Raw genomic sequence first — 25,017 nt, forward strand, 5'->3', positions numbered from 1 at the left:
ATTTTCATCTAAATATTTGCAAAATATGCATTTGCCTGTCATATTGTAATCATCAATCAGTTTACACTTTGTGCACAGAAGCTTATTTGTTATTTAAGTCTAAAGCGCATTAATATTTTTTTTTAGATAGTCTCTCTAAATCTAAACCCAGATACCATAACAAGGATCTCTCAAACGAGGAAGCTGTTCAGTTTCCATTCAATGTACCACCTATCTGTCTTCCCCTGTTTTTGATGGCTCAAGTTGTACCTAGATTTAAAAGCATCATAAAAGTGAGGAAATGGAGGAGGAGGAGTTGGTGGCAGAGAAGACGGTCTGGCCTTGGGAGGAGAGACTCATGATAATGCTGGTGCTGGGCCTGTTCAATGCACTAGGGCAGATTCAAATAGGCTTTTTCTCTGCTGCAAATTCATTAGGCCAACAGTTCTCCTTTACTTAAAGGCAAACACTGATATTTCTGGGTAATTTCCTTTAAAAAAGGTAATTCAAACAAGAAATTACCCCAGCAGTCCACTTGCAGCCTGTGGCAGATAGTTCTTCCTGTGTGTGAGTCCACTGTTTTGCTATCTGAGCCGAGCTGCGGGCTCAAGCCAGAGGTGAGTCTCAGGTCCTAACCTAAAACCCCAACCCCACCTCTGTCTTTTCAACAGTCCTTTCCTTGTTGCTTTAAAAGTAAAACAAAAAAGACAAAAAATAAAATAAAATAAAAAAAAACAGCAGTGGTGCACAGAAGAGAGAGCAGTCACAGGGAAATCTTTGTGAATGCAGCTTGTTTCTCTTCTTCCAAAAAGAAAAAAGAGACAAGGAAAAAGGTGTTGGAAAAGCTGGTTCTCAGGAAAGCGGGGACAGGAGGGAAGAAGAGGAAAATCTTGCAAGAGAACAAGTTGGGCAGTGTTCCTGTTCATTAGTTTGGTGTGTGTGTTCATGTCATGTGTAGATGTACTGTAATGTCAAAAGTGCATTTTGAGCATGTATGTTTTTGTGTGCATTTGTGAATATATTTGGGTGTTTCTTGCGTGTTTGTTGGGATGTGTATGTGTGTGTCTACAGCAGGTCGACGCGGCGGTAGTACAGCAGGTAGGCGGTGCGCTCTGCAGTCTGCTTCACCACCTGGTACTGGTTGATGACCTTCACTGTCTGGTCGTCAATGCGCAGCCAGCCGTTAAGACCAATGTGGAAGACATCCGTGGTGTAATGACCGCCTGTCGCGCTGTTCCCATGGTGATAGACAACTGGTAAAGTTCAGAGAAAGGGGGAAAAAGACATCAGAGAAATAGGGGATATCTTATTTAGGTCATAACTCTTCCATGACTTCAAACCTGGGCATTGTAGTGTCAGTTTTATTTTTACTGTGAGTGTTTTAGCCTGAGGGTTCACCTACAATGCTAAAATAATGTATACCATCACTTGCAAAACATTTTCTTTCAATTATTTTTTTTTTAGAGCACATTTTCCTAAATGTTTAATTTTTACTCCAGCCAAATGAAGTTTTGGTTTCAAAGAACAAAGACTTTTTCCAAAATCGTTGTATTCATTCATTACGATCCTAAAGTACTTCCTGATGTCAAATGAAAGGACTACTGTCAACCAGACGTATACAGAAGCGGCCACCCTAAAATTGTTGTTTTGGTGGATGAAGGAGCTATTGTGGTCAATTAAGACTCTCCACATTGACAAACATGCTAAAAAAAAACCCAACAAAAACAACTTTACAAGCCCTTGTAACAGATGTAAAACTGTGACTGAATATTGACAAGAAAAGATGAACAGATAAACATGAAAACACAAACGCACCTGCAAAGAGCCTGTAAGTTCTTTGGCCTTTCACAACTTTGCCCCGCACTCCAGAGGACAAGAGATCTGAAATTAAAATGGTGGGGAAAAAACACAGATTAGTCAGAGAAGCTTTGAAGCATTGCATTAATTATAGTTAAAAATAGAATATGTGTTGCGACATAGCCTGCTGCGAGCCTGTTAATATTTACACTGCAAATAAAACAGATTTGAGAGAATTTTGCCTCTGTGCTGAAAAACTGCAGCTACAACCTAAATTTGAGATGCATACTGTACGAAACATTATTTGAAGGTTATACATTCATTATCTGTAATGTACAATATTGTACAGCTTAGAGAAAAGAACAGTCGTATCTAGTTCACAAACTTCATTGCAACATTTTCATCGTGATTCATTCTAAACCTGACTCCTCTGAGGGGGTCTACAGCTGTCCTTTTTAGCTACTAATAATGATTTTGCAACCTGAATCAATCAGTGAGTAAATAATGTCATTTTTATGAGTCTCTCTTGCTGAGCAGATAATTCCTCTTATGAATAACAGTCACAGTCAACACAACCACTGTCTTTTTTAATATCAAAGACATTAGTCTTCCTCTGGGGAACCATTGCTTTTAGAGTAAATCATACCAACACTTATGGTTAATTTGGCCAACTCATGGTTTTAATTATTTACAGCAAAATTTGAGAAGCCTGTTGATGTGTGTTCAGTAACTCATGGACCTCATCGAGGCTCCAGGTCTTATGATGGGAAAGGGAATCTTGTTTACACGTCTTAAATGCAACAGGGCTGTCAAGATTAAGTGACTTCAACTTAAGAAAATTATAAAGTAGAATAGCTTTCATTTACATGATTGCTTGCTGCCATGCAAATACATGTACTAATGCAGAGTTTTCCTACACTGAAAAACAAAGTTATATGAACATAAAAACTGTTGACAACAGTGTAATTTGTGCACTACAGGAGTCCATTGGTCAAGTTAAAGGCTTAGTGTGCTCAGTAGATTATGTGGGTCATACCTTTGCTGATTTCAAGGTCAACGGGGTAATCAATGTTCTTGATCAGCTTCTGGCAGCCTCCAGTCTTTTCAAAAATAAATCTCTTGAGATGGAGCACCAGCACAGGGGGCAGCTCTTCCAGAGTCACCCTCCGACTGATCTCAATCTGAAAACCAGGACAAAAACACAAGAAACACATGCAGTGAGAAAACGTGCTGTGATGATAATACAATTCTATCCAAGAAGAATAAAACTTGTATCAAAAGACACAAAACAGTATGTGTAACAGCAATCTTAAGAAAAAACCCAGTAAACTTCTAAACAAAACAGGAAAGACACTGAGGCAAGTAGAGAACAAAATGTATTATTTTGTTGAAATGCAAGAGTTGCTGAGCCCTTCGAAGCAAGAACTCGTGAATCATTACATTTTTGGGCTTTTAAAGAACAAAAGAGAAGAGCCGGGATGTAGACCAAAGTTAAGTGTCTCTTAATGGCAAAAACCAGAACGATAAAGTTTATCTTTTACAAAGATGCCCATTATACAGCTGCTGAGCAGATGTTCCAGCTTAATGTTCACTCACTGAACCATTTTCAAGTATTTTCTTTAGTAGTTGGGAGATCTTGTGTACTGAAACCCGAGGAAACAATAGAAGAAAATTCAGGCTTAATTGAGATTTATGCCTTTCACCATGTGTGGCGAACATTACTCTGTGCACATGGCTGAGAACCAAAACATTTCTATAAGTTAATCAAAACTGAAATTTAGCTAAGCACTATAAATACTTCTAATAGTGACATGGAGCTTCAATTTCCCTGAGGGAACCTCCCAAAAGGATTAATAAAGTCGTCTGAGTCTGAGTCTAATAAATATAACAACTCTGTGAAAAGGAGGACAAAACAATAACTAACATGAGGTTCTCATTACTTAAATTGCTTTGTAATTTGATGACATTTGACACTGATCTTAACTCAAACACAGCCTGAAAGTGTCCTTTTATCCATACCTCCTGCTTGGTTTTTGAAGTGTAGCCCTGGACTGACTCTCGTGCCACCAAGGTTTCTAGAGCCTCCTGGACAGTGCGGATCTTCTCTGACTGGATGTCCAGCTGCAGGGTAAAGAAAGGCTGCAGAGTGGCCGACTCTTTAGAGTTTTGTTGATACACCACCGATCTGACAAGAAAACAAAACACCACGTTAGATATTAGTTTATAACTAAGTTTATAAAGTTCCTGAAAGCCTTCAACCGTCAATACTATATTATTCATTTCCCTAACTTGCTTTGCTTGCATCTGTAGCTCATTACAACTAAACAATCAACACTGGAACCATCAAATGACCGGCCCAATGAATTATTCTAAGTAAAAAGAATAATTGTAACAGGGATTCAAAAACCAATTACAAAGAACAGTGCCCAAAGACATCCATGGGCTCCAGCCAAGCTCAGTGGGCGTACATACTAGACTCCAAACATACATTCCTGTATTCCATTTCTCTCTGGTCACAACCATTTCTGAGAAAATAATCCTCTAAGACACTGTGCAACCAGTGTAGCACAGGACTGTGCCAGACCAGAACCTCACAGAACATATTATTTAGGCAGGCTACACCCGCACAGGTTCTTAACTTTCCAATTTGTCTGTAAGCTAAGACCTTTGTTTTTCAATGTGTGCCCCACGTCTTGCTGTCGAGACATCTGACCTCAATCGGCTAAAAGCGGCTGTTATTCTGACGGACTGTGATGCTAGTTGGAAAAAAGCTGGAGATGACTAACGGAGGTCCTACTCTCTTAGTCAGGAGCACAACTCACACAGGGTGCACAGATGAAGAGGATACAATTATCTCCTAAGGTTGGGGAATTTAAGTTTCTAAGAAACAATGCGTAAAGAAAATTAAATACTCAAAACGACAGCGCACAGTTCACCAGCCATCAGATTTTCTTCCTAAACACAGGCCACATTATTTTCCCTTTACTTAAAAAATGTGTTTCTGAAATGGCTCCACAACGATCTGTCAACGTACCTGATGTGCCCACCAAATATATCAGTGATGGGTGTGCGGACAAAGTCAGCTTGGCGAGTGATGGAAGTCTTGTTTCTGGGGCCAACTTGCTCCCACTCGTCCTCACTACCTTCTTCCTCCTTATCGGCAACATCTTCCTCCACACCTGGCTGGGACTCTGGTCCGTTCGGTGTGGGAGCTTCTATGCAAGAAACGTGAAAGAAAAACACAAGGTCAAATGACCCAAGTACTTCAAATGACCTCTCTGAGCCCAATGTCAGATTACAAGTTGCAGGAAATCCAATAGAACTTCAACTGACTGCAATGACCAGGTGATAGAAGTTTCAACATTACATCCTTCAAATATTTTGGTGCAGTTTATGTAGAAAGTAAAGGAATTTATGTTTAACTGAAACAGAATAGCAATGAACTGCAAAAGATTAATGCAATTAAATATGATCTGCAATGACCTTTATCTTCCTTGTGACATGGTTTTAAAAAAAGGAATTGGTAAAAGATGCTTACTCTCTTCCTGAGGCGAGATTAGTTTCTTCAATGCCAGCATCTCCTCATGCAATCCGTTCAGAGTAAAGCCGAGATACTCCTCCGCATCCTCTTGTCGACCCTGCGAGTGGAGGATCAGGAAATCAGCACCAATTAAAAACACCACAGAGAATGCTTGCAGTCAAATAAAACACTACAGTGTGCACATTAAAGCTCATTCAGTCATTCACTGAGGTAAACAGACTGGAAAGCTTTTTTTTTACAAGTGAGACAGGATGAGCCGTGTTAAATAGCAAAAAAAACATCTCTATCAGCATTTGAGTAATTTAATTCATTAAAACTTAATCAGAACTGACTCAGCATGAGTGACTGCCTTTAATCAGGCGAGTTGTCAATTTCTGACCTGAAAAATGTGCATTAAAAATAATAACATTCCCTTCAAGCACTGCATGTTCCAGACGAGTGTGACCATTAAAAAAACGCACATTGGCACGTTGTTTTGCAGTGAAGCAGCACAGCTTACCTTCTCTGAGAGACTTGACTTGATGAGAGTGAGGAGTCTATATATGTAGGTTGGTTCAAAAGGAACACCAGGCCGAATGTCTTTCATGACCTTATCACCAACAGCTGTGGACACAAAGCACACCATATCAGTGATGTTGACAGAAAATGATACCAAATGTCTTTGGATTTGCTGTCGGACATCTTACCTTGCTGTTTGGCTTTAGATGGCACAGGCATGTTGTTGAACTCATTCACCAGCCTTACACTGTCAGACAGAAGGAAACAATGGTGACGTCTCATTTTAACAAGTCACATTTTAACAATTTGATGTCAGCTTTCAGAAATGCTACTTACAAGTTGTCTATCATGGGTGTGGAGGTACATGGTCTCTGCGTTTCATTGTGCAGAGGAATGGACTTCATCAGGTGATACATGGGAGGGCATGCAATCAGGGCCTGTAGGGTCTGAGCGTTTTGAGTCAGGGAGGAAAAACTTGTGTGGAAACGTAAACAACGAGCTGCTTTCGCTTTTCTAACTTGACACCGATGGATGATGTTCTAATTTGATGAAACCCCTGGTATCATTTTGTAGCTGGTTAAAGTGAGATGTCTTTTTTTGAACTTTGGTTAGTTTTCCCAATCAAATTGAGAGAAAGAAACTCAATTTTTTCACCTGTCTCAATTAAACAACCACAAAAACAGGATAATGTATTGATAACGCTAGCTTTCAAGCACATTTCTAGACAAGCTGAAACTCGCTCTTCAGCAAGTGTCAGCTTAAGACAAACAAAGACACTACACAACACAGTAACAGCATTTTTTAAATTGCATACCGGCTTGCCACAGTTTATCCATTATTATGGTATTTGGCTTCACACCAATACAATTATGTTGGCCAAAGTCAAACCTGTACATGTGGAAAGAGACTGCTGAAGGGTTAAAAAAAAAAAAGTTGCAGGTGAAGCAAACAGCCGAGTGAAAGGATACAGCGTTGATATAGCACCAGTTTCCCTTGTTGATCAGTCCTCTCGGCTGCAAAGACACTGGTTTATGTATCAACTTCACATTCTCAATAAGTTCTGGGGATTCAAACAAACACAATGTTCTTAAACAGGAAGCTTCAGACAACTACAACAAACAATGAAAACACATGTGAGCATGGTTTTGTGAGTGCATACTTTCAGTCATTAACACTGTGGTGAATATTCTAGCAAATCATTCCTGAATTTTCATTTTCATAAAACAAGTGTTCCTTCTTATATTCCTGCCTCTTGTGAAAAAAGCACAACAGACTGTCTGAATAAAAGCAAGGATTTGCTGTGCCACGCCTAGGAAGGGAGACTGCCATTCAAAAAGACAGCTCCCATGGTAACGTGGGCATAGTTTCACAAAAACATGATTAGCTGTAACAAAAACAGAGAATGACACATACACATCAGATGATACAAATAGAACATTAGTACGTTTATCCTTGTTCATCTGTCCTCCTGTAACTACATAGTATGCACTTATGTTTAAATGATTCAACAAAGACACATTGCATTATCAGAATAAGACAAACACTGACAATCATTTCAGACCTCAGTTTAGAATGGACCCATTTCTCTTTTACGTAGCTCTTAACTATAACCCATTAATCGTGCTGGTGCTTGACTTTGTGTGAAACGGTGTTATGAAACATAACCTAAGGTGATGCGGTTCTAGAGCAAAGAAAAAGTATTAAGTATTTCAACAGAGAAGTGCCAGTGGGTCATAATGACCCACAAAGATTTTAATCACTTCTCTTGTAGGAGAAAAGGTGTGGCTACACACCGTAGACAGAAATTCAACTTGTGTGCAGCATCATGGAGTGCTGTGTGAACTTAAAGTGGCTGTTCTTAGAAAGAAAAAACTACCGTTTACTGTTACATAATATTTTGTACATTACTTTTGATCTGCTTATGTTCTCCAGTTTTTCACACCTATGACCATCTTCCATATATGTTGAATATTAAAGTTGTGAATATGTAAAAGAAAGGTTTTGTAAATGTTGTGATACTGGAGCTTTTTGCCAGTTCCTGCAATGTTTTTCCCCATTTCATTTAATCCAATCAGTTAAACAGACTATACAAACAGATGGTCTCTGACTCAGCTCTAGTGTAGTTCAAAGCAAGTTGGTCTCTTTAAAGTTCAAATGGAGCTCTATAATGCAGCAGACTAAACACTATCAAATGAACATATTCAAATAAAAACTGCTTAGGAACTAAAATGCACAGTACTCTAAACAGTGAGAATACATCTCCATTCCACATTATGTGGTACAGTCTATGGTCTACAGTCATTCTCCCACAGGGAAAAACAATTAGTCTAGAGGATCAATATGACCCACTGCTGCTTTGCAGTATATTGTTCTGTTCAGTATGTTCTGCAGATACAAATATAGCCACAAGGTTTTGTGGTTCATGCATAAGTAGAATTTTCATCTCAAAACACACTGTTACTGTAAAATGAAAACTTTGCATCTCAAATAACACTCAATATCTGCTGAGTACCTTGAAAGAGAGACAGTGTGCTGAATATGAGCACTTATGACCAAACAGGATTGTGTTTAAAGTGGAACTCAAAACCAATGTGTTTAGATAGACAGAAACAAATGGATGTCTCTGGTATTTTTCCATAACCTGTGAGAGACCAACTGTACAACCATCCAAACAAGTGTACGTACAGGCAGCATAATCAGATAATCTATATAGACAAATCTTAAATACTGCTGTGAGGAGGCAGAAAGCCCTATTATTAGACAAAAAAACAACATGGATGGAAAAACAGTTCAGAAAAATTATCTATTTGCAAGTTCTTAAATAAATGGACTCCAAAGTGATCTCCATTCACAATAAACTTTGCCTGTTTGTATGTTAACTTCAACTAGTCCTTCTCTACATTACACCAAACCACAATTGTTTGGCCATAGTTTCCTCTCATCTATTTTTTTATCTGACCAATGTGTTGTTTAAAAAACCCCAAAAAAAACAAAACATGTTCTGCCCTTTTGGCTTCTCTTCAGTGAATATGACTCTGCAGACAGAATTACAGCAAATGTACCCGTTTGTGTCATGCTATCGTATCCTAAAGGAATCCAAGTATTCACAGCGTATTATTTAACATCTAAATGGCATCATTATTTCTAAATTGTAGCTCAAATAGAAATGTTTGGCTATTCATTAATGCAAAGGAAATAATCGTATTTCATAACCTTGAAATAATTGTCCGACAAACACTTAAAACCCACCTAAAAACAAATAAAAGCACACATTGTACTTTATGTCCCTCTTTAAATATCACCCTTAAAAAGGAGGAGCATGTGTGTAAATCCTCACAACATTTGAGACCTGTGCTTTAAATTTCTTTTTGCTCACAAGGTGTGAGCCTTGTTAAGCATTCTCATAATCTTGTTGGTCAATGAGATAAGTGAGTTACACAAATGTGACTAATGACTTAACATCTCACAGCTACTCTGAATGTAGCACCACCATCTAGTGTTCGTTTCTTGAATTTCCTGAACATGAATGCAACATACCTATAACCTCTATCTGTGGCAGGGTGTTATTGAGCAATGTGATCCACTGAAACTTAATTTATATATGTTAGATAGGGTATAGAATAATCAGGAGCAGAATATGAAGCCTGGTCACTTATCACATCTAGTCTTCTAAAACATCAAATGTTTTAAAGCTGACACACACATAGGAATACATGTAGTAGGACCAGTACATTTGTCTCAACATTGCCACCAAGTGGAGGGGGTGTGAATTTATCAGCAAAACACATGTCACACTGTAAGCTGAAATAACATAAAACAGGCTATTTTTAAAGATATACAATGAGCATCTTCATATAATACCTGCAAGTTTAGGGGCCATAGGATCCTCTGATACGTGGACAGGGCCATCTTTGACCTCCCCAACTTTCTCAGGCTGCTCTGGCGTAGCAAGGGAAGGGGACACCACTTCCACAACATTCTTTACCTCCACAAAGGCCTGAGGCCCCCCAGGCAGAGGCTTGGAGTTGTGGAAGAGGCTAGCCCAAGATTTGGGAAGGTTGGCAGCAGGTACAGCTGGAATCACAGGCGAATGAGCCTGCTCTGTCACTACTGACTGGGCAGCAGAGTCTGGGGAGACCTGCTGAGCCTGCTCCCCACTCTCACAGTCTTCTTTGTGTCCATCTGCACTGACAGGAGTATCAGGCACTGCTAGCCCATTGGCCACCCCACTGTCTGCCAATTCCCTTCCCTCCAGTTCAGTAGTCGTAATGGAAGTGGCGACAGAGGGGGTGGCCACAGCAGCTGAAGGAGGAAGAGGTGATTTGGAGCGGGGGCTGTGTGGGGTATCTGAAAGTTCAGGGCTCTGTGGAGCCAAAAGATCTGGCTGCTGATCTGCAGTCCTCGGTCCCTCTGTCATCCCTCTGCTTTGAGAGGAGGATGAAGAGGAGGAAGTTGCATTGTTGCCATCTGATAAAGAGGCAGCTCCACTTGTTAAGTCCAAAGAAGAGTCATCAGGGCTATCACAAGTCCTCTGATTGGCAGTGGATGTGGGGGCAAACTTGGCTGCTGCCACAGCAGCTGCTGATGTCGCTGTTGAGACAGGTCCAGGGGAGGACAGTTCAGCCCCTGACAATGCCTTACCGTCCACATCTTCAGCACTATGGTGTGGGCCTCCGAGTGCATGTCCATTCACCAGTGCTGTCACAGGCGTCCCATCTGCTGCACTGCTGCTGTTGTTACTGTTGCCAGTCGATGGGTCCAGGTAGTTGTAATACCCCGGTGGTCGCTTTTTCTTTTTCTTCCTCTCTCGCTGTCCCAGGCTGCCAGGGAGTCCATCCATGTCCTGGCAGGCCTGATGATTGTCCAGGGCTGAGGCCTCCGAGTCAGGGCCATCCAGTGAGTTGAAGTGGGTTCCATCAGGGACATCAGCTGCTGGAGGAGCTGTCTGTTGGGTTTTCTGGCCAGACTGGCAGCCCAGGATGAACTCTGGAGCCTGGGGGTTCAGGGTGCTCGACACCTTGTATAAAGGATCGTTCACCCCGATAGGCTTGGAATCCATCACCTCGTCAACGCCAAACTCAATGCGCTGATAGTCTTCTGCTGCAGATCACAATTCAATCAGTTAGTAACTCAACATTTTTTCTTCAAATACAGTCTAAATATAAAAAACACACTGTTGTATTACACTCTCTGCTGCAGAGTTTGCTTTAAAATCCTTATTTCTGAACAAGTACGCCATCACCCAAAAAGGGGTCATGGGAGCTCTGACAGGATCAGACATACCAATAAAGAGGAAAAAAAAACTCCTGCTGGACCCATTTTTGGCTCTAGCAGCTAATGTTGTGTCTATGCTTAACCAGACCGCATTCCTTCTGAGCTTATGTGGATTCCAGGGATGTTGCTAATGAATCCAGAAGTGAGGTAACTCAAGATTCAATATTTCCAATGAGCTAGAGGGAAACAATATAGTCTAAGGGCTTGTTTGATTTCCTAACAACACACAGCCAGCAATCAAATGGTCACTGCCCTGATTTTATTACAATTCCAGGTTTTAATTATAATCAAGACTCTTACAAAACCAGATGAACATCAGTAAAGGACATTACTCCTAAAATAAGATGATATGGACCTATTTGTTTTGTAAAAAGAAATGGCACTTTTTTTGTTTTTTTCAAATTTAAATGCAAGAAAGGGGACTTTTTGTCTGAATTTCATATTCTAAATAGTATTTTATATAGTTGAAATATATAAAAATCAATTTCAATGTATAACATTAAAAAAAACTGTTTTGCATTAGAAGTCAACTACACTGTACTGTTTGGCCTGAGCTTGAAACAAAATTGAAATAACATTTACTGAGTTTGTATTTATTAGTTCTTGTTGTAATGTAAGGTGTACTTAGTTCATCTTTCTTTAGTAATGTTGAGGACACGTCCCTTGACGAGATCTTGATTAATGGACAGTAATGTAGTGAACCATTTTAAATCCCTTAACAAAAAGGTAGGATTACCTAAATTGTACTAATAAATATAGATTAAGTGATGCAATATAGTGTCCATACAAAAAAAAAAGACAAATGATATACTATAAGACATAAAAGGTCTGCCATACACATTTCTGTATATCACTACTCACCTTTAAACATTTATATGGTTTTATATAATATTCTTATTATAAAGTCCAGCTCCTGAAGATTCAAATATTTCCAACTGTTTTTACTTTTAAAACTAGAGTTGTCCCGATCCGATCACGTGATCGGAAATCGGGGCCGATCACGTGATTGCAGACTCGATCCGGACTCGGACGTTATGAGCCGATCAGGGATCGGATATATATATATACATATATATATTGAAAGTAGGGCTGAACGATTGATCGTTTTCTGATCGAAATTGCGATTTCAGACAACGCGATCATGTGATCGCCAAAGCTGCGGTTTTTGCAGCGCTCCTGACTGACCCAGGATCTGTTGTGTCAACTATTTTACACATACATGCCGTCTCTCTACCATCCTGCCAAGCTCACCGATCAGAAGCGGCATCCTACTCTGGATAGGTCACGCTAACCAATCAGTATTAACCTGCTCCTTAACGTTATCTGAAATGGCTCCAGCTGGACCAGAAGCGGAGTTAGGGGATTTAATCCCCAAGAAAAACAGCACGTTGGTCATTTGGGAGTATTTCGGGTTTGAGCCTGCAGACGTGCACCAGGTACTGTGCAAAACCTGTCGCGCTAAAGTTGCAACATCCAGCGGAAACACAACCAATTTATACCGGCAATTGAAAAATCACCACAGGCATTTGCATGACGAGTGCATAACGAAAAAGTCCGGTGAAAATGATACTCAGGCCCACTGTAGCAAACAGACTACAATTACAGCATCTTTTGCCAACTTGGGAACTTGGGGCAGGATCAAGAAATAAGACTCAATAGTGACACGACGGCCGTTGCGGCCGTTAGGGTAACTGCAGCCATCAGCCGTGCATGTTTCTTGTTAATAAATACATTTGGAAGCAATTTTTAACTTTAGTTTTCATCCTTGCATTAGAGTAATAGCATTTAATGTTTTAATGTTACTGTACAATGTGAATATTGCACTGAAAGCTTGATTTGAAGGAAATCGTGAATCAAATTGAAATTGCAATATCTGCCAAAAAAAATCGCAATTAGATCTTTTCCTAAAATCGTTCAGCCCTAATTGAAAGTCATTATTTTTATCAGTTTTTAATATATTGGCTATTGGTGATTAAACATAAATTCGAATAAAATTAGTATTTACTACCACCGCACCGCACCGAATCAGACCTTGTCTGTGTGTGTCACATGACACACAGCCAGAGCCCTTTCTGCAAGAGACAGACAGCTCGCAGAAACACCGCATGCGCGCAGAGCACGCCTGTTTGTTTTGAAGCTGAAGCAGCCCTCTGCTATCATGTCTGTTGTGTGGGCATTTTAAGTTAAGCTGCTATATTTGTACTAGACTATATTGAGTCTGTGATATACTAGACTATTGAGTCTGTGATTGCACTAAGTTCTAATGTTGCACTAGTAGTTGTTCTACTTCTAATGTGAAGAATATTTTTTTGTACTGACTTAAGAATGTTCAAGCTGCCTACCTCCTATGTGCTCAGTTTACAACAGTACACGTGTTAAAATATAATAAAAGGGACATCCTGCACAATTTTCTTTTCTCTTCTTCATTTTTTATTGTTTTATAAAAGTATCGGATCGGGACTCGGTATCGGCAAGTCCTCAAAATCAAAGGACTCGGACTCGGACTCGGGGGCAAAAAAACCTGATCGGGACATCCCTATTTAAAACTGTGATTGCAGGGTACATTTATTTTTTCCTATTTGATACCTGGACTCAAAATGTCATTCATAAATAAACCATGAATGTAAATGAACCACATCCTCCATGCAGTTTGTATTCTGATGGCTACATCTGATCAGCATACGATTATTTAAAAATGTTGCAGTTTGCTAGTGTGCCAATTAGGGGTGTCGCAATATTGATATTAAGAAATTGAAATGTTGATATTGTGTTTATAATACACATGGTAATATCGTGTAAATAATCCAGTGAAGATGTTTGGCCTTGTGCATCTTTTGTTTATGAGCTCATCTGGTTGCCTTTTCACTAGAACTTGATTAGTTCATAGCAATTGTTCTTTTTATACAATTTTTTCGAGATAATATCGTTATTGTGAATTTATTTGTCCACGATCGGCGAGTGAAAATCAGATATTTTGACAGCCATGGTGCCAATTTATCCAAAATTGCAGATTTGTTACTTACTTTTGTTATTTAAAAATGTTTTGACTTGTGAAATGAGTTTGGAATGGAAACACTGTATTCAAAAATATCTTATACATTTTATAAGATATTCCATAGTGAAATGGTGTGAACACGTTTATAATAGAGTGCACATCAATGATGTACATCAATGTCTGCCATTTCTTAAAATCTGAGTACTTTTTATGTACTCATTTTTACCTGTCATCAACTCCTTCCAAAGTAGAACAACATTCAACACAAACAAATGTCATCATTACAACAACAAAAAATGTACTTCATTTAGATGAAATTTGTTGCATGGCAGCTGAAACAGTAAATGATTATGCAGTGAGAGGCGCGAAGTCAGAAGGTGAACAAACAGGAAACATTAGTAAGTGCAAATCAGAAAAATCATCCAAGAGAGTTTCATCATGACACAGCTGACTGGTCACCCAAACTGTAAACCCTGATGTTCTGCAGGGGTTAAGTATGAAAACGGCAGTTTACTTAGTCTACTGGGATTAGAGGATCTTCTGTTAGTGTTACTGAAATCACACTTCATGACTCTAAAATGTATTCAGCAGTAAAACCTTACAATGTAAGGCTAAATATGTACACACATGTTAGCAACCACATAAACCATCACTATGCCCTTAGTAAAAAAAAGCTGTGACTGTTAAATCATACGGAAATTCAATCAGATTTTAATCAACTCGGAGCCCTGCAGTTGTGGAAATGCATAATATGCAAGAAAAGATAAGATACTTGACAGTATCTTGAGCATGCAAAGCTCTACAGATTTTACCAACAGGCAAGAGAAAGAATACAGGCGCAAGGTTTAGAAAGCCACCAGTTTTTGAAACCTGGATTTTGAGTTTTAGAGCAAACGTACAACAGCTAGTCAAGCCACAGGGTGTCGGACTCCTCAACTCACCGCAAACCTGCAGTCCCATAGACTCCATTATATAAGGTACAGCAGGAGTGCAGTAACTTCCTAAATAATCAATACAAATCATGGTAAGGCAAATGTCATGTGCAAACGGGTACCATTTCAAAGAAAGGTGGCTACTATTACATTTTTATTTCGTGGCTTGAAATTTAAAAGAATGAAAATTGCTTAAGTATTCTAGAAAATGAAATGGTCGATATCTAACAGGGATTTGTAGTCCATGCTAAACAATATACTGTAGGTATAAATATATGCAAAAAATAATCACATCAATAGCATCTCCCTGCCAGGCAAATCTACCTTACATTATTAAGACCTGCTTTGAAAAAATACAGTGATGTCAACCAACAGCATGAGAGGTCAGGGGATTTTACATCAAATAAATATTCAAAAGCAAAAAAGTATTATCTTGCAATCTAGCGTAAGTGAAATGTACATACCAGAAGACTGAGTCACGCACGGGACTTTGTCATTGAACGGAGGAAGCTGTGAGGAAACAAAATGCAAAATTAGGAATCGAAAAACATTTATTTTACATTTTTAACTGACTGTGATTGAACAACACTTTTTTTAAAACATTAAAAAGTATGAACGTCAAAAAGGGTGGTGAGATAGTGGACATTATGTTTTACATACATTTTTTCTTGTAAAAATGAATTGTAATCCAGCTCCTTACCTCGACATAACATCGTGGAGTCACAAAGAACTGATTGATCTCATCAGGGCTGAATTCCCCGAAGATGTACTGTGGGAAGAAATCAATATAAACCATTAGCATTTAAGAAAGGGAATATTGTAAAATCCATCTTTCTATAAATTTGTATTTTTTACTGATGTGATGCAAATGGGGCAGCAACTAACTATTTTTTCATTGTTGATTAATCATCCAATTATTTTCTTGATCAACTGATCAGATGTTTGGTCTATAAATGTTGACATCCTCAAATGTCTCGTTTTGTCTACAACTCAAAGAAACCAGACAATATTTGCGAAGCTGGAATCAGAGCATTTTGACCCTTTTTTTCTGAATTCTTTTTTTTTTTTACTCAAACCAATTAATCAATTCTCAAAATATTTAGCGATTAATTTAATTGTTAATTGATTGGTCATTGCAGCTGTAGGTGGATCAAAGCAAGAGAAAAGTTATTTTACATTTTACACAGTGATAATGTCCTCCTTGTTATAACTGGAACTGATTCAAAAAGGAACAGTCATTGGATATCTAGGTACAAGGGCTTCTATTAGAGTCAGTCATCAACCAGACTGAAATGCCTGCTTGTACAAAGGTAAAGCACAACATGAGGTGATGAGTCATGCGGTGTTATACAGAAACCATGAATACAAACAGATCAGATTTCATTCCAGGACTGTTTATGTGAAGTAGGTTTTTTGAGTTTCTAACAACTAAATACAAAGCATCCTCATGCCCAAAATAACCCAAAGCAGATGTTATTTATGCTCGTAACTTCTTAACAGAATGAAACTAAAATATTCAGTCTGACCTTCTGAGGCGACAGAGATATTTGACTTCTGTGCTTGTGATTTTAAAACTTTACCCAACTGTTATTCAGAGCAGGGACACTATATTGTGTTTGTGATTTTGTAAAATGACAGAATTTATGTGGGGTTAAACTGCCTTCTGATTATAATTCACTTAAATCCAGTTAGTACAATTTACAAGAACTGAAGTAATTTTCATTTCCTTTAATAGCTCTGCCAAGAACAGAAGTATACTTCCTCTGGTATACCCTGTCAAAACACTAGCCACTGAACGACTGCAGTGTTTGCCTACATAGTGCATATGCCACATATTTGCCACAACTAGCACACAAATATGAAAACTCCAGTAAAAAAATGCAATTGATTTCTTAGTCAAGAAACACCACCATGTTACTGATATCCGTTTAAAGGGGTTTCACAGGGCCTCAAAGTTTCAGAAACATTTTGAGCACGCATGCATGCCAATGTGTGTCATGATGAAATTAAATTAAAATCAGTAAATGATTATTATTCAGACAAGGAAAGAGAGGTGACCTACATGGATGCTAAATCACTTACCCGCAGCTAAACAAACCACTTAATTAGCTTGCAGGCTCTGGCTCTCCTAATGGTTGATTTTTTTCCCACCACCATACAGAAAGATTTCAAAATCATGAGTTAAATGCTCGTATCCATCATGTTTACCAAAAAGTTCTGCCACTGCAACCAACAGAACTCAATTTCTACTTCGGTGTGACTGTGTAGACAACTTTAATTACAAACAAGCTGACTTTAAATGAATAAATAAATCTTACATGTTTTCTTTATTCATGTTTATTTGCTACATTGTTTGTTTTAACTGTTATTACTCAATGATATCATAGATTAAAAAAATGTACTACTACTTAATAACTGTTGTCTACACCACTGACAGGTGATTCTTCAGGGGTAACCCTGCACCCTGCCACACAAGTGTCCACATGTGTATGGAAAACAACGCAAAGGAGAAAAGGTGAAATGAACTCACTAGCCATGCTGTTAATCCTCTCAGTGCAACGTGAAAGGGGTGGCACAGAGAAAAGAAAGTGCAGCTCAAGCATATGTAACTCTTTGCAAACGAGGCCCCACGCGAGGGCCCACATTGCTGAAATGGCACTACAAGCGACAAACAGCCAACCGTAATCCAACGGCCTTGGGATGGCTAATACAATCACAACAGAAAGAATGTCCCTTTGCTTCTTTCTGCAGGCGTGCCACACGTACCATACTAAGCTTCCCTTGCTGTTCGTTTGGACTGAGGATTACAACAAATTAGCCATCTGTATGATTTCAACACAGTTTAGTGACGACACCACACGCCCACACACACACACACTTCAGGGCTATAGGAAGGTCTTTGATACTTTCTCTGCAGAGACTTTTCAGCTCTAACTGAATGATCATTTTCAGTGGCATACATCTGTAGATATTTTAAAATTAAAACTCCCTATCAAACGCTTTCACCGAAATACACATGAAACCCCGGAAACTGACGCTGGGGTCACTCAAAGGTCACATCTGTTATCTCCAACATGCAGCAAAATTGATAAACTGAATATTGACCGCATCCCATTCTCACACGATAAAATACACAACTGCTGGTACTTCAAAATACCATCAAGTTAAGCAGACAACTCTGTTATCTTAGAGTGAAATAAACTACCTGCAAACATTAAACATGACTTTCTGAATATATATGAATCCAAACTTTGATTTTATGGGTGACAATTATGCGGCCAGTATACTCGCTTTTCAGATAGCTTAAAAAAAACCTGTTACCACATCTTTCCGACATCGGACCATCATCACCATTTCTGTTTTTTCATGTTAGAAAACAGATGATCCGACATTCACAGCCATTTCAGGCCATGATTGGCCAGCTGTGTGTAGGTGAGAAACTATGCCAGGTTTCAACTTCCTTTTCTTGCTTCCTTCTTTTTCTTTTGATACAAAACAACTATTTGTGGCACTTTTTATTACAGCCCGACTGATACTCGAATTTCGGGCCTGATACCTATATTAGGGTAAATTCCAATATCAATATACATGTTTTGGGAAATTATTCTTCAAATGTGGATATCGAACACGTGTGACAAAGATAGAACAATCAACAACATTCACGCCGATATCAATGTATCTGTGATAGGCCACTGTCGGCCGACCAATGTGTCTACTTTTCATGTGTACAACAAAATACAACACTGTCCAAAAATGTGCACAATAATCCCCATTTTTGAATAACATGTCTCTCCGCTTTACAATTGCCAATGTTTTACTTTGCTTTAGGGTGTCTTTGTTTTGTATAAAACATAATTTTATAACTCTATCCTGCTTCCATTACATACATGTCTTTGTCACAAGTGCTTTTTGTTTATTTCCAACAATTTCAGACAACACATCTGATTAACAAATTCTTTTCTAGAACAACCGGAAAGTAATACCCAAAGGTCTGACTGCTGCTCAAACAAACATTGTACACCATAACTAGAGTATGATGCCATAACTGGGGGGATACAGGCAGCACCACAGTGTTTGTTCTCTTAAACTGGTATGCAGAGTTATTAATGGACAACTTGGCTGAGCATAAAATGCTCCAGCGCCACTACAAATAAGGCCAGGCAAGTTTTCAATGAAACTCTGGAGCATGCCTGTGCCTGCATTCTGGTGTCATGTAGTAAGAGAATGACAGATGGTTACAAAGCACGAAATACAGAGTAGTATGACAGAGGAAGAAAGGAATCACTGTCATTTATTCTGCTTAAAGACAGGTGCTATCAGCCAAAAGCAACTAACTCAGCAGTTAAGCAATGTGGCAACACCTTAATTTATTGTTATGGTCATAAGTATGCCTTAAAACAACCATTAATTTCTTTTACATTTACCAGAATTGTAAAAGTTATTTTCGGACAGTCTGATATCCGGTCAGCTTGTAAGATAAAATATTATTAATTTCATATATACATACACACACACATATATATACATTATATATATATATGTGTGTGTGTGTGTGTGTGTGTGTGTGTGTGTGTGTGTGTGTGTGTATGTATATATATATATATATATATATATATATATATATATATATATATATATATATATATATATATATAGAGAGAGAGAGAGAGAGAGAGGGAGAGAGAGAGAGAGAGAGATCAACTATCTTTGTTACAAGTGTTTGATATCCACATTTGAAGAATAATTTTCCAAAATGTGTATATTGATATTTACCCTAATATAGGTATCAGGCCCGAAATTCGAGTATCAGTCGGGCTGTAATAAAAAGTGCCACAAATAGTTGTTTTATATAAAAAGAAAAAGAAGGGAGCAAGAAAAGGAAGTTCAAACCTGGCATAGTTTCTCATCTACACACAGCTGGCCAAATATATATGGACGACTATATCTACTATCAGCCAGTCCATTGTCAGTAAATTCATTTTGGTGATTTGTCATTTTATTTTGCTAATCTAATGGTCATTTGAAGAGGAGAGGAGAGCCACTGCTCGACGACAGACTCTCTAACTAACCCAGTAGGACAAAGAGAACAGCAAGTGCAGAGTCAGAGAAAAAACTTATTGAATTAGGGGTACCAGAACACTTAGCTAAAACTCACACCAGCTAATACAAGAGCCCTGCAACACATTCGACTTTTCTTTGAGTAACCCTGCAAGCTGTGTCTAATTCTTATTCTATTCTTGGGGACATATAAAGGTTGGCTCATAAAGACTGTCTGCTACCACTGTGTGGCATAATCAATGTTGCTTAGAGCTGTAAAGATTGGTCAATCGACAGAAAATAAATCAGCAACTATTTTGGTGATCCGCTGCTTCCAGCTTCTGTTTTTTTCCCCCACTCTACTGATAGAGGTCTCTTTGGGTTTTGGGCTATCCGTCAGCCAAAACAAGACATTTGAAGACCTTGGACTGAATGATTCATCAATAATGAAAATAATCATTAGTTGCTGCCCCAACTTTGTGTACTGGAGGATTTAGATATTCAGTAGCTTCCTAAAAGCTATCATTTTAGCATGATTAAAGGTGGAATGATCACACTAACAGTTAGTATATAAGTGACATGCTAAGGGTTACATTCTTGTTTCAAAGTACGGCTGAGGCTGCTGTGAATTCACTTCTTTTTTTCCTTTTATCTTGTTGTCTTGTTGACAAAAGTGGGAAATCTGACCCATGGACTAAGCCATATTAAAAAATAAAACAAACTGGGGAATCACTTGATTGTTAGGTTTCACGCTACACTGATCATAAGGTCTGCACCAAATTCAAAGGTCATCCAAGCAATAGTGTCTGAGACATTTCAGTCTGGACTTTAGTAGCATATGTATGGTAAAGTATTGATTTTGTTGCTACACCTCTGGTGCATTCTCATTTTGTATGCATCTGGCATGACTAAGCGGAAAACTTTGGTCAACTTGGATGACAGTGTGATTTGTTTGTGCATGCATAGTGTGTTGTTTCCCCAAGGGGGTTGCTGAAGATTACTATCCCACTCACAGATTTATGCTTTGGCAGAACGCTGGGCTGAGCCAAGCAGACATTAGGAAAACAGGGAGGATGTCGCAATAATAGTTTTAAGTTTCAAAGGCGGCATTTCATTGTGTGACACATTGTTTACTACAATGAACACAGTCGATCTGGTTTATTCTGAAACTTCTCCGTGGCTGCATTTTGAATCTCTGGAGAGTAGATCCATTTTATCAAACTGCATGCCGTGAGAGGAAGCACCCTCTTTACACTGCTTTACTAATTTATGAGTAGAGGGGAATTAACTACAGTTGTCACGTCAGTGTAATAAAGAAATGTCACATCAATGCCACGCATGGTTCCTTTGTGCTTTTACTAGTTTTCAGAAGACAACACATTTCTAAGGTATATAGGCATAGGCTATAACATGTTGTGGCCACACAGCCAACATCGCGTCTAGATGCCTGAACTTAACCAATAAGTGGTACTGACATTTCGGTCAATATCCATACCTACTTCTACCTACTTTTTTTTTGTGACATAATTAACTGTCAAAGCTTTACAGCCAAAGACAACACATAACTGTTCTTATTCTTATGTTCAAATGTAACATTCGGGAGCCACAGACTTACTGTCTTACTACTGACTTCTAATTTTGGTTTCTATTTTTTCTTGCAATGGCGTCATAACTGATCTTAATGATTTAATTTAAACATAGCATTAGCTAAAAAAAGGCAAAAAAATGTGTAACCTCTCACAGTGGCTCAGCTGAACTACTTTGACTAAATACAATAAACAGTGATGTTAGTACACTACTTTTAGGGTTAGGGTTTAAATTATGTATGAATAGAATAAATTGCCACAAACAGAATATTACCACCTGCTGTTGCACTTTGACAGATTGAAGCAGTTTTTGTGTTAGTGTGTGTGTGTTTGCAGATGCAGACACAGAACAGTATTGATAAGCACTACCAGAATGACCTGTTTTGCCATGTTCTTTCCCAGAGGAGCGATATACCCTTCGCTGCTTGCGTGCCTTGTTCTGCCTCCGATTATTTGGCTGCCCCACCTGTTTATCAACTTTTCTCTCACTGTCTTTTCTTTTTTCTACTCACCTATGCATTTGTCATATCTAACAGGGGAAATCAAGGTGACAGCAACACTTTAATTTGCATGCACAGAGTATTTGACACAGAGGACGTACTATGAAAGAGGACTTGTTGAAAAAGAGGAAAAAATGATTGCCAAATAGGACAACTAGAACAAATGAAATAGTTGACAGGGGTCCAAATCTGGTTGCCTGGGAAAAACTGTTAATGTGTCTGTCAATACATAATTTATTAAGTATTGAGACTACTTTTATATATTGTGCTATTCACTGTATGCTTTTTAAACAGCATATAACAATTAATGCGCCTTTAAGGCAGGCTAACTCAATTTCAATGGGTACATGTTTGATCACTCATTTGAGCAGCCAAATATTCTACATGTAAGCATGACTCATAAAAAGTGCTGTTTGAAAGAAGCCGAGAAGGGTTTTCCCCATACACACTCACTTTGCTGAACGGTGAGCCAATAGAAACACTGAATTTTGAGGGCAGGAAGAAGCGTGAAAGCATGCAGAATTAAGTCTTCAGTGAGGTTTCCCTTCCTATGGTCGCTAGCCGTGTGCTGTTTCTTCAGCTGTCAGAAGTGCACAGTTTGAACCTGGTGAAGCTTGTATCCCTGGCTTCACTTTTCATTATACCGTGTTGATTTCTGTCTCAAGTTGAACTTTCATTCAGTCAACTACTAGAAACTTCTGATCTTGCATGTCTCTGCATGCAGAGCTAGACTTCAAAATGGGCCTTCCCACATGATAGCTAACTTCCTCAGAAATGACACCAAGCTTGCTAAGCTAGCTACAATCTAGGTTACACGGACACTGGCGGCGTAACGACACACTCGTGCAGCAGTGTGCAAGCTCAATCCTGTTTCTAATTGTTTCCTGGTCGAGTTAATTTTCGCTATCAACGAAGGCCCACACTGTCGCATTTGTATTTGGCTAACCAGCTAGCGGAGAGACTGCAAAGTACAACCACACCACCTGTGCCAAGCTGTTAGCTTGCTAAAGGCGAAGTGAGCGGCAAGAAATTGTCATTTCCTTCCTCGCAACCGCTTAGAAACGGCAAATGATCACATGCAAAACACTCCACACAATCCTCATTATGCTTTCAAGCTACTCATGTGCAGTTATCGCAGTTGTGGAAATATGCGCTCGGGGAAGGCCTGTCGCAGCAGTGGGCAGGTGGGCCATGCATACACGCAGCAGTTTTCTATGTCACTTAGCTCTGGGAAATAACACATGACACTTGTGGGATCTCTCACCAAAGTGTTGCTAACATCAGATTAAGCACGATGTTGTCTCATTCAGCTAAACGTGGCTGTCTTATCCTAAAAAACTGCAGCAGATAGTACCGCTATCTCAATTGAATGGAGGGACCTAGGGCCTGTTAGCTACCATGCCGTGTTTCAATGAGGCTTAGGGGGGGCATTAGCAAGCACTTTTTAGTACTTACATTTTCAATGACACGACTAGCCAGATGTTCAAAATAACAACACGCACCTCACCGTATTGCTACTACAGCGTGGCACTATTTTTGGTGGGAATGTTGTTCAAATGAGGAGCGGTCGTTGGTCTATAAATAACGTTAGAGACGGCGTGCAGTAGGAGTTGTTTTGCAGGCTAACGTTAGCCAGCTAGCTTAGCTACCTGGTTGCTGTAAGAAGCCATGCTCCCGGTGAGATTTTCCTCTCCTCCGCTGACAAGATGAAAACTCTCCCGGGAAGGTGTTGTAGGTTTGTAATGACAGTTACAAAGGGTGTCCTACTTCGACGTCATTGTCATTTTCCCAACGTTGTCCTGGCAGTCGTAAGTTTGATCCATGTAATGCATCAGCACTTCATGCTGCTCGCCTTGCCGTCACCGCCATTTCTGTCTCTTCCTCGCTTGCTAGCCAAGCCAGCGCGCGGTCGGTTGTAGTGGCAGCGTGAGCTCGAGGAATAACGACAAGCACTTCCGGCGGTGGTCTGCTGCAGGACTTCACAATAAAAGTCAATTAATCTTCAATCGTGGATGATCTCTGACCTGTGACCTCCGGTGTGTATACGGAGCAATCAGAAACTTACATGAAGATATATCCACATTATATTCGCTTTCTCCCAGGCGCACAGAGGGCACAACAACTCTGAAGCAGATTTACTGTGTAGAAGTTTTCATATTCAAGTAGGAAGGGCAATTTCTGCATCTCATTCTCGTCTATGTGCAGTAGTGTAAATATTTTTGGAGTTTTTGTTTCTTATTTATATTGTTTATATTGTTTCTACTGCTTTTTTTTTTTACTTATATGTTCGTTTACTTATTTATTACTACTGTTTTTATTGATGATATATTTTTGCTATCCCCTTTGCTGCTGTAATAAAGCATTTTTTTAGTGGGACTAACAAAGGATTATCTTATCTCATCATATATACCAAATAGAAACTCAAATTGAAATGGTTGTTGTAAACTAGACTTTTAAAGACGTGGTAAAAAAAATTAAATAATAAAAGGCAACTGATTTTTTCAACTAATTTATCAACTCACATGAAATAGTTTTTAATAGGTCATATTCTGATACAAAATTGTGATTAAATTAGCACAAGATGATCGACAATAAGCCAATAGCTTTTGGGGCCCCTTAAGTCCCAAGGCCCTAGATCAGCTGATACTGATATTGGTGTCACTGAAATTATAGCCAATAAATGCAGCCAAGAAACTTCCACACCTCTAATCCTCAGAACTGGATAGCAGTATACCTGTAGGTATGTATGTAAATCTATATAGGAAAGCAATGCTTAAAGTGGGGAACTGTGTTGCAAATAAACTTAAGTATAGATATCGTTCAAGTAAACTCAATTGCACGAATACACACAAAGAAGCGGATGAGTATCTATCTAATA

The 25,017-nt window shown here is 39.0% G+C and overlaps 1 protein-coding gene across 4 annotated transcripts; it reads right to left on the minus strand.

The window, feature by feature from the left end:
• Positions 1–24,027, minus strand: usp10 (ubiquitin specific peptidase 10). 4 transcript variants are annotated; one of them, XM_073464155.1, is made up of 15 exons: positions 23,789–24,027; positions 15,717–15,785; positions 15,481–15,526; positions 15,026–15,085; positions 9,677–10,915; positions 6,784–6,875; positions 6,152–6,261; positions 6,004–6,062; positions 5,817–5,920; positions 5,315–5,414; positions 4,811–4,991; positions 3,796–3,961; positions 2,813–2,957; positions 1,795–1,860; positions 1–1,232 (listed from the first exon to the last, which is right to left on the minus strand). In XM_073464155.1, the coding sequence occupies exons 1-15, from the start codon at positions 23,807–23,809 to the stop codon at positions 1,045–1,047; spliced, it is 2,646 nt and encodes an 881-aa protein (XP_073320256.1). In that variant the 5' UTR covers positions 23,810–24,027; the 3' UTR covers positions 1–1,044. The 4 variants fall into 4 exon arrangements, with proteins under 4 accessions (XP_073320256.1, XP_073320257.1, XP_073320259.1 ...); XM_073464156.1 differs by having other exon boundaries at positions 9,677–10,912; positions 23,789–23,892; XM_073464158.1 differs by lacking the exon at positions 15,026–15,085 and having other exon boundaries at positions 9,677–10,912; positions 23,789–23,892.
• Between the last annotated feature and the right edge of the window lie 990 nt (positions 24,028–25,017).

This window comes from Pagrus major, chromosome 4 (assembly GCF_040436345.1).
Source record: "Pagrus major chromosome 4, Pma_NU_1.0".
NCBI classification, from domain to species: domain Eukaryota; kingdom Metazoa; phylum Chordata; class Actinopteri; order Spariformes; family Sparidae; genus Pagrus; species Pagrus major.

Bases quoted from the DNA above. Each gene is read 5' to 3' on its own strand.
- usp10 (XM_073464155.1), bottom strand. From the start codon at position 23,809: ATGGCTTCTTACAGCAACCAG. The intron at 3,962-4,810 runs GTACGTTGACAG...TTTTCTTGTCAG, and splicing joins ATATTTGGTGGGCACATCAG to ATCGGTGGTGTATCAACAAA. The intron at 2,958-3,795 runs GTATGGATAAAA...CCTGGTTTTCAG, and splicing joins CTTCAAAAACCAAGCAGGAG to ATTGAGATCAGTCGGAGGGT.